The sequence below is a fragment of the Babylonia areolata genome, chromosome 26 (assembly GCF_041734735.1).
Source record: "Babylonia areolata isolate BAREFJ2019XMU chromosome 26, ASM4173473v1, whole genome shotgun sequence".
Classification (NCBI taxonomy): domain Eukaryota; kingdom Metazoa; phylum Mollusca; class Gastropoda; order Neogastropoda; family Buccinidae; genus Babylonia; species Babylonia areolata.
This window is the reverse complement of record NC_134901.1, coordinates 42538588-42549255: the sequence shown is the minus strand read 5'-3', so window position 1 is coordinate 42549255 and position 10668 is coordinate 42538588. Positions and strand designations below refer to the sequence as shown.

The following is a 10668-nucleotide window of genomic DNA, read 5'->3' as shown; positions in this document are numbered from 1 at the left end:
TGTGTGTCTGTGTCTGTGTGTCTGTATCTGTGTGTCTGTGTGTGTTTATTCAGTTGAAAAAAGAAAGACCGTAAGTAAAGCCCTGGTGGCTCAAGAGTGGTTCCTGCTGAGCATTAACAAAACCTACAATGCCATGGGATTGAAGTTGAATCAATGTAACTTCCAGATTTAGTAGAAGTTGGTATTTTGATGAACTCTCTCCATACGAACGGCGAAAGAGACGACGTTAACAGCGTTTCACCCCAATTACCATCATCAAAATATTGCAAGCGGAAGGCTCTTATACTGAAGAGGTGAATGTTGACAAAGAATACCACAATTCTGACGACGGAAGCTAAAGGTTGGGTCATTCAGACACCCACTGGACATCCGAGGGGTCTGTGTAGAGGAGAAGAGAGGACTGGCCGTACTGAGTGAGTTAAAAGCGATAACATGACTGCTGTTAATCAGTGAGCCAATATTATGTCAGATAAAACTGCTCAGTTTTATCAACAAGAAACAAAATGTGGCAGCACGTTTTTGTCCTCTTTATGTTTTTGTACTGCTTTTTTTTTGTTTGTTTTTGTTTTGTGCACTGTCATTATAGTTAGACATTGTGGAAATAACTTTGTTTTCATATCTAAGTAAAATTTGTTGTCACCAGACAAAATAATTCCAGAGAAATTTACCCCCCTCCCCCTCGCCCCCCCCCCCCGCCCCCCCCCACACACACACACACACACACGCACACACAACAGAGAAACACAGGGATTTTACATGGATTGATGCTGTTCCGGTCCTGTCAGTGTTACCTGACATCTCGGCAGAGCATACTTTTCAAGTGATCCCTAAAAGTATGATCCCTCAGGAAGCCAGCGTCCAGCATCACACGCCAAGCCCTGACCTGGAACCCGCAGGGAAAGAGGAAGAGAGGACGGCCTCGCAACAGCTGGAGGCGAGATACCGAGGCAGAGCTGAAGCAGCAAGGGACCAACTGGACTGGAATGGCCAGAACAGCCCAGAACAGAGTGCGATGGCGAGGGGTCGTTGATGGCCTATGCTCCACCAGGAGCGATGAGCATAATGAATGAATGAAAATGATGCTGTTCCTAAACGGACGTGAATCCCCAGTGACCGTCCTTACATTGCTCAGCACGGTTTCGAAGTCATGGATCGCTGTGACCAGCCCCATATCGAGGAACTGGCTGTTGATGAAGTTCTTGGCCGCCATCTTGTAGCCGGGGTTGGTCACGTGATGACGGGGCTGGGAGAAGTGTGACGTCAGAGTGGCCTTCATCCAACTGGCCCTGGGCTCTCCTCGTACCACCTGCAGGGCTGGGAGGAGGGGGGGGGACACAGGTCATGAGATCAACAAGGACAGATGAGGATGTTCATGTCGACAACGACGACGACAACAACATCAGTCAACAACAGCAACAAAATAGATGATGCTGATGATGTCGACATCAACAACAACAACAACATGAAGAAGAAGAAGAAGAATACTAAAGAACAAGAAGAAGTAGGAGTAGCAGTAGAAAAAGAAGATGATGAATGAATGAATGAATGAAAGGAAGAGTTTCAGTTTCAGTAGCTCAAGGAGGCGTCACTGCGTTCGGACAAATCCATATACGCTACACCACATCTGCCAAGCAGATGCCTGACCAGCATCGTAACCCTCAACGCGCTTAGTCAGGCCTTGGGAAAAAAATAAATAGATAAAATAAATAAATAAATAATAATAAATAATAATAATTATTATTTTTTTTTTTAAATAAGGAAGAATGACTGAATAACTCACAACAAATACATAAAAGGGTTGCCAGCGTTCACTAGTATCGGATGTCCTATGTGTCGCGTGGCATGACATGACAGCAGCTGTCTGTTAGTGTCAAACTCTCTGTCTAACGTTAACAGCTGTCTGTTAGTGTCAAACTCTCTGTCTAACGTTAACAGCTGTCTGTTAGTGTCAAACTCTCTGTCTAACGTTAGCAGCTGTCTGTTAGTGTCAAACTCTCTGTCTAACGTTAACAGCTGTCTGTTAGTGTCAAACTCTCTGTTAGTGTCAAACTCTCTGTCTGACGTTAACAGCTGTCTGTTAGTGTCAAACTCTCTGTCTAACATTAACAGCAGTCTGTTAGTGTCCAACTGACTTCTTGCTCCCTCTTTCTCTGTTCCTCTCCCTTGGTTTTTTCCGTTTTGCTGACTTGGATATCGTGTGTGGTTTTGACTCTCTCCATACGAACGGCGAAAGAGACGACGTTAACAGCGTTTCACCCCAATTACCATCATCAAAATATTGCAAGCGGAAGGCTCTTATACTGAAGAGGTGAACGTTGACAAAGAATACAACAGTTCTGACGACGGAAGCTAAAGGTTGGGTCATTCAGACACCCACTGGACATCCGAGGGGTCTGTGTAGAGGAGAAGAGAGGACTGGCCGTACTGAGTGAGTTAATGGAATGTGCATTAGTGCACATGATATTTGCTGTTAAGTCAGATCTTGAATTTCGCTTCGTCAAACCGACGGGCACAATAGCCGAGTGGTTAAAGCGTTGGACTGTCAATCTGAGGGTCCCGGGTTCGAATCACGGTGACGGCGCCTGGTAGGTAAAGGGTGGAGATTTTTACGATCTCCCAGGTCAACATAATTATGTGCAGACCTGCTAGTGCCTGAACCCCCTTCGTGTGTATATGCAAGCAGAAGATCAAATACGCACGTTAAAGATCCTGTAATCCATGTCAGCGTTCGGTGGGTTATGGAAACAAGAACATACCCAGCATGCACACCCCCGGAAACGGAGTATGGCTGCCTACATGGCGGGGTAAAAACGGTCATACACGTAAAAGCCCACTCGTGTGCATACGAGTGAACGCAGAAGAAGAAGAAGCTTCCGTCAAACCTCTGTGCTCAGCTCTTTCAAGTTTGGCCTTAAAACCAAGACCTCTTTCCAAACTAACCTCCCCCGCCCCCTCGCACCCCGCCCCCCCCCCACCACCACCACCCCACCACCCCACCCACGCGCCCCTTACTTACCCCTCTCTCTTGCCAGTGAAGAGTTTGTCTGGCTTTCTATCTACTCGTGTTTATAAGTTTTGTCTTTCATATCTCGGAGTCAGAGTTATGCCTGCATGAAAAATGGCTGTTGTGTGAACTAAGTGCTTTGTTTTGATTCTGCATAACATTCAGCGCCTACATTCTGTTTTTGTTTTGTTTTTTTTCGCACTGACTTTTTGTCTATATTTTTTTCCTTGGCTTATATATATATATATATATATATATATATATATATATATATATATATATATATATATATATACTCCAGTCAATGGGAAACCATTTACAGCTTAGTCTTTTGTGAAGGGATTATGACTCTCAAACTAGGAGGCAAAATTGCACTGGCTCTTAGTGCTGCAGCCTTGTGGGCTAGTTGGCCTTTGGGAACCAACCCAACGCCGACTGTCCTAAAAACCCTCTTGGCCGAGAGAGTGGGGATGTACTTGGGCAAGACACTCTCCACTATAATCCAATTCTAGCCCAAACAGTCGGAACAGCAGTTGCCTCCTCGGCTGTTCTGATGGTCATAGTCGGACACGACTGACCATTATATATATATATATATATATATATATATATATATATATATATATTGTCTGCACTGTGTACTGTATTCGCTCTGCCTTCTCACCCCACACCCCACACTGTGTCGACTCCATTGCCCATCGTTTATAGGAACACATTATTTAGTCACCTTTTTTTTCCCTCAAGGCCTGACTAAGTGCGTTGGGCTACGCCGCTGGTCAGGCATCTGCTTGGCAGATGTGGTGTAGCGTATAGGGATTTGTCCGAACGCAGTGACGCCTCCTTGAGCTACTGAAACTGAAACTGAAACTTACAGGAACACAGACAAGTTTTTTTTTAAATTTGTCTTCACGTTTCCACACAATGATAACCCCCACTCCCTCACCCCTGCTCAGTACACTTGCGCAGATAGAGATGTTCAGTCTAAATCTGCACACAGAAAGAAAGCGAGAAAGAGAGTCCGACAGACATAGACATTATGTATAGATAGAGGGATAGATAGATAGCTATAGATATACATACAAACATATATATCTATATATATATATATAATTATGTATATGGGGGAGGGAGGCTGTGTGTGTGTGTGTGTGTGTGTGTGTGTCAGTGTGACTGTTTCACGGTACCCGGTCCCATCTGTCGTAGGTACGTACGCACGCACGTACGTATATTTGTCGGCTACAATGTTACTTGGATTTCTGTCTACACGTCCTGACCAGAGAAACGGCGCCACAAACATGGTGTCTAGAGTCACGTTTCGATCGCCCTCACCCCCCCCCCCCCCCCCCCCACCCCCATCCCCCCCTCCACACATACACCCCCCTACTGAGTGTAAACACAAACACACACACACACACGCGAGCGCGCGCGCCGCCGGCGTGCGCACGCATGCAAGAACGCGTGTACGCATGCACTACGCACATAGGACAAGTGCACAAGGAGAACAGAAGTGGGCGGAGGTGTTGTGCACATTGAGATGAAGGGGTTGAGCCCGATGGTTGTGCATGAGCTGAAAGAAATGGGTTCAGGAAACGCCTGCAGGAAGGACGTGCACGTGACGCAGAGCCCAGTCTGCAAAAGGAAGGAGGGGAGGGTGGGGACGGGGGGAGGGGGGGGGCGGGGTGGAGGCGAGGCCGGGGTGGAGACGGGGGAGAGGGGGGTGGGGGGGAGAGAGTTGATTCCTTGACAAGATAAACTGAGGAGGAGGAGGAGGAGGACTTTTCAGTTCCTGTTTCATTTTCTCACGGTGGACGGTCCCTCCGTTCGGACAAGCCAATATACGCAACATACAAACGATACAATACAATACAATACAATGCAATACAATACAATACAGTCTTGGGCTCGGGATAGGAAGGCGAGGCCTAATCCTCTCCTCCAGCTATTTCAATCACCACTATCCGAAGTCAGGTGATGATAAAATACAACTGCTGATGATGATAACAATGTGGAGGCTTATATAGCGCGGTTCCCCGCGTTATAAAACAGGCTCGCCATGCTTTACAGAAAACAACAACAACGACACAGATGTGTAACATCTTGAAATATGACATAAAAAATGACATAAAACGATTCACCAGCCACATGTTATTCACAGTACAAAAAAAATGCCATATCACACACACACACACACACACACACACACACACACACACCAGGAAACATACATTCCCTTGAATGAACATCGTCAGTTAGCAACAGCAAAATTCGCTGTGAGATACACTTCAATGACAAAAAATTTCATTGCTGATGAACTGACAGTGAGATCTGACATTGATTTTCCTAAAAGAGCTCAAGCCATTTTATCACAAGAAACAGTTGCAACTTACGTTTCAAATTTGATCAAATAATTCTGATGTTAACATGAAAGAGTTAGCTGCAAAACCACATCATACTCCTATTCCTTTTTGGGAAATGTTGAAAGCAGATCTCGATATCAGTTTTTCTGAAACCAAAAAAAGGAAGAAAACATCAATATCACGACAAGTACTGCCAGAATCTAGAACAGAAAAATATCAGAATCATCTCCATGTATTTACAGATGGATCTGTTCCTGATGACAAAAATGCTGGTGCGGCTTTCTATATTGAATTCCTGCCTTTAGAGTTGAAAAATCTTACTTCATTGGAAAATAGCTTTCCATAATTCACAGCTATTATTATTAATTGCTATTATCCAAGCTCTGAACTACTTAGTGAGCCATCAATGATTTTCTCGAAAATAACATTCTTTGTGGATTCCAAATCAGTAATTTATGCTCCAGAATATACAGCCTTGAAACAAGACCTGACTTAGTTACTGAGGCAAATCATTTGGTACATTGTTTGAGGATTAAAGGGATTGAGGTCAGTTTTTGTTGGGTGCATTCTCATGTGGGCATTCATGGCAATGAAACTGCTGATAAAGCAGCTAAAAGAGGAGCACAAGATTCATAAAAATCGACAAAACTACATGTCCGTCTTTCCGTAAAAGAGGCATACACATTGTCAGGAAAATCAGCATGGGGGCGATTTTATAACCGATGGAAGGAAAAGGTTTTTTTAGAACATAAAGGGACATTATTCCCCGAGAATATTATTGAAGAAAAGATACCGAATCCATCAGCCTGCTGTACAAGATCAATAATCTCTACTTTCTCCCGTATACAATTTGATGCGCTGAAGACAAAGTATAGTAAAACTGTTACATGCATCTGTGGTAAGCAGTTTAGCTTGCATCATTGTTTATTTCACTGTCAGCAGTTACGTACTTTCTTGACCAAGTATTTCAAAGAGAATAACTATTCTGCAGATGATCTTTGGAAAGTTATTTCTGACGACGTTCTTATCGTCGAACTTTCACAGACATTAGTTCATAGCCCTATTTCTACATTCCTTTAATGCACTTCAGAATTGAGTTAATGGTTTCTGATTATTATTATCATTATTGAATTGTTACTGTTAAATGTAATTGCATGTTAGTTATGCATTTTTGGGGGGTAGTTGTCTACCTTTTCTATTTTCCTCTTCCTTCTCTACCCCGTGCCCCTACCTGCATCCCACCCACCCCACACCCACCTTTTTTTTTAATCGTCTAATATCACTGATAGTGAAAAGACGCTAAACTAAAGAACGAACACACCTACACCACACTACACCACACCACACCACACCACACTACACCACACCACACCACACCACACCACACCTACACCACACCACACCACACTACACCAACACCACACCACACCACACTACACCACACCACACCACACCACACCATGCACGTCATTACTCATAATCACAGCAGGGCAAGCGCGAGAAGTTAGAGTTAACTTTTGAATAGGTTGTCAACAACATGAATACAAACGACTTCAAAACAATGGTCTCAGTACAATAGGACACATACATGTACATATGTGCACGTGTCACATGAAGAGAAGGGTATTCATTGTTCACTGTATTCTTGAAACAGACAGGTCGTTTAATGTCTTTTTGAAAGTTGGTTTTGATTTGATGCGGCGATTGTTAAGTGGTAATGAGTTCCATTGCCTGGGTGCAGTGGAAAAAAAGCGGGTTCAAAAAATATCTTTATGCGGGACTTTGCTAGACATAGAATTAGTTTATCTATTATTATTATTTATTTATTTATGTACGCTTATAGTTGACTTCATCAAGTTTTTGCGCCTTATACATATTATTATTAGTAGTAGCAGTTCTTTTTTTTAAAATGTATTTATACATTATTTATTCACCCTTTTTTTCTTTTCTTTTTTTCAAGGCCTGACTAAGCGCGTTGGGTTACGCTGCTGGTCAGGCATCTGCTTGGCAGAGGTGGTGTAGCGTATATGGATTTGTCCGAACGCAGTGACGCCTCCTTGAGCTACTGAAACTGAAACTGAAACTTATCCATTCACATCTGGATGGAATGAGGAAAATCGAAATAAAGTGTCTCAGGTTTCCCAAGGACACGCCGACACTATATATGCTGAAACGGCCGGGCCACGAACCCTCATCACTGCTGAACACTGGATCTGAAACCCAACGCATGACCAATATACGATCGAGATACCACTTTTTTTTTTCTTTCTTTTTTTTAACAAATCATGTAAAATACTAAATATTTTACAATGTCATTTTTTTTTTATATCTAATTCACCAGACACTGTAGGTATGATTGTAATCAGAAAGAGACAGGACATACACGTACGTAACCAACTGTAGGCACAAGAAACACTCACAAAATATAATACAAATGATTTTTTTTTTTTTTAAGTGACACACTTAACAAAGCAGACAAACAACATGGAACGTTGGTGTGATTAGGAATTAATGGCGGCAGTTTATTTAAACGACACAAGCAGACAAGCAACCTGAAGAGTTGGTGCGATGAGGCATCCATGACGGCAGTTTTAATTAACACTTACCGAAGCAGACAAACAAAATAAACAGTTGGCGTGATGAGGCATCCATGGTGGCATTAAAGCCTACGACAGCTTACGTCCTGGTGTAACGTACTCTCGGTGGACCCGCCGCCCAGTAAGAAGTGAAACGGGAGATTTGTGAACTGAGATATGTGACAGCATATATACTACTGTGTGCTATTTGCTAACCGCAGGCACCTGAAGTTTGTATACTTTTTTCTTATTCTATTTTATGTTAATTTCTATACAAACCTTTGGTATGCCCTCAAGGCCTAGGTCAGTAGTTGTGCGACATATGCTTTACTGCATTTTGACATACCGACTTTGACTTTTGTCCCCATTGAAGGGATCCAGAGCAACAAAAGTGACCCAAATCTGTGCCTCAATGATCAATGGTTAATGTACATTAAGCATTCCACACTGCGGGTGGAGCATCACATCAAACAGGACAGGGCAAATGTCCAATAGTCTAGTACTTTTAAAGCTTATCTTTCGCCATGACTCAGTTTTTAACCTGTGAATTTTTTGTCCCCTTCCTAATTGTGTGGCTTTTTTTTTTCTACCTAATTTTGCTACTTTTTTTTCCGTGACTTTTTTTTCTTGTAACTTTCTTTCCTACAATCGAGTGGTTGGTCTGGACGCCAGTCATTCGGATAAAGCAATAAATTGAGGCTAGTCCCGTATGTAACATCCACTTAGTGCACGTAAAAGAACCCAGGGCAGCAAAAGGGTTATCACTGGCAATTAAACCTGCAGAAAAAAACCCACTTTGATTGGAAAACAAATACAGCTGCAGGCAGAAAAAATGGGGCTGGGGTGAGGGGGTGGTGGCACTGCACTGTAACGACGCGCTCTCCCTGCCGGGGACAGCAGCCTGAATTCTATACAGAGATATCTGTTGTGACAAAATATAGATCAAATACATTTGTTATTGTCCATCTCAGTGAAGTAATGTGACATCGTTCTTATGTGTGGTATCAGTGTGGTTTGATATAAGCCTCCTTTGCACACCTGTCCGCCCCTCCAGTGGCCATCAGTTCGGACTCCCTCACAGGCAGATGCCCCAACAAACTGGTATTCAGTCCACATTAACTGTGCTCACATTCCGGACATTACATGATGGCGGTGAAGTGTTAGTACTTATACCCTTTCCCTTCAATGTAATGGAGAGACAGGCTTGACTTTGGAGTCAGTATGTGTTTATACAATACAGCTCATATGGTTACTGTTGCCTCTAAAGTGCGTGAGTGTGGATGTATGTGTGTCTGTGAGTTTGGATTATGATTATGGTAATTTCTCGATTGCTCGATCTGCCCGTATGTCTTTATCTCACTCTCTCGGTCTCTGTTTCTCTTTGTGACTGTGTTGGTTGGATGGTCATAAATTTAACCGTCTGGTCGCTCAGTACAGTGTGTGTGTGCCGTGTGTGTCAGTGTGTGTGTGTGTGTTGGTACGCGCGCGCGCGCGTACACTGTGTATGTGCGCGTACGTGTGTGTTAGTGTGTGTGTGTGTGTGTGTGTGTGTGTGTGTGCGCGTGCGCACGCGCGACGGCCGTGTATGTGTGCGCCGCGTATGAGTTGATTGTGTCCCGCCTGTTTCTTTGCATTGTCATAATGTCTTATCATGAAGGATGAGGGGGTCATAAATTTATACACTACCCTCCGGCATATAACCTGTGGTGGATTGCGATGTCACGGTTAAGGTCACAGGTAAAAACCAGTCGTCCACACAGTGCAGGCGCTCCAAATCTGTTCTCTGTGTCTTTGTAGCCTTCTCATGTGTTCTTGTTGCCAAGTACGTTGCTGCTTCTTGTTCTTCTCGAGTTGTTGTTGTTCTTCTTCTTCTCTTGTTTCGTCATCGTCACCATCATCATCATCATCATCATCATCATCTTCATCATACTGATCATCTTCTTCTTCTTCTTGCTCCTATTTTCAGTATTAACTCACTTGTGTATACAAGGAAAGTCTATGCAATAATTTATCTTATCTGAACAAAATTATCGGTGTGATTAAATCTTTCTGTGCTCTTTGTGCTCAGCCCCAGTGTGCTCGGTTTTTTTTTCTGTTTTATCAGTCATTGTCATCTTCGTCAATCTTATTTTGTTCACTAGTTTCTCGGCCGGCGTTGTTCACCAGTCAGTTGACAGCCAACAGTTGCCGAGGCCCCATCAGGGATAAGGGTAATATGTTTTACATACCATCCGCAAACCCAAACTCAAGATAGCAAACTACTATGAGCACATGCCGTCCTTCCTATAAATGTACATACATATTTGTATTACATGCAGCACTCAGTGACAAATCACGCGAAAAAAAAAAAAAAAAAAAAAATCCTATATAGGCATGCAGCGTACCTACACAGCTACGGCGCGTGTGATACTGAGCTTTCCGTTTGCTGATGACGTGACTCAGCCACCACAAATGTGGACTGTATTATACCGCATAAAACACCAACTACATCTGGACAAGCAACAGCCGCAGAACTGACTCAGTAGGGTGACGAAGCCCCCCCCCCCCCACCCCCCCACCCCCCACCCCCGCCCCCCCACCCCCTGACTCCGCTGTTCCAGATAGTTTCACAATCCTCGCCTGCAGGGAGACAGGACAGTTCCGGGAAAAGAAGGACATACTGTTCATGAATTGAAGGCTTTTCGCGGCTTGGGAATGCTGGACTTTGATGTGTGTGCCTCGAGGCGGTGAT

At 43.7% G+C, this 10668-nt stretch overlaps 1 protein-coding gene across 10 annotated transcripts in view; it reads right to left on the bottom strand.

Moving 5' to 3' along the window:
• The window catches only part of LOC143300481 (uncharacterized protein YfbL-like), a 25282-nt gene extending 17174 nt beyond the window's left edge, over nt 1-8108 (bottom strand). For all 10 annotated transcript variants that reach the window (XR_013057655.1, XR_013057657.1, XR_013057659.1 and 7 more), the window contains exons 1-2: nt 7968-8108; nt 1124-1314 (exon numbers count right to left, since the gene is read on the bottom strand). Coding sequence is in view for 1 of the 10 variants with exons in the window: in XM_076614190.1 (XP_076470305.1) it covers nt 1124-1314; nt 7968-8013 (237 nt within the window). In the remaining 9 variants the exon portion in view is untranslated. The remainder of the gene's footprint in view (nt 1-1123; nt 1315-7967) is intronic.
• Between the last annotated feature and the right edge of the window lie 2560 nt (nt 8109-10668).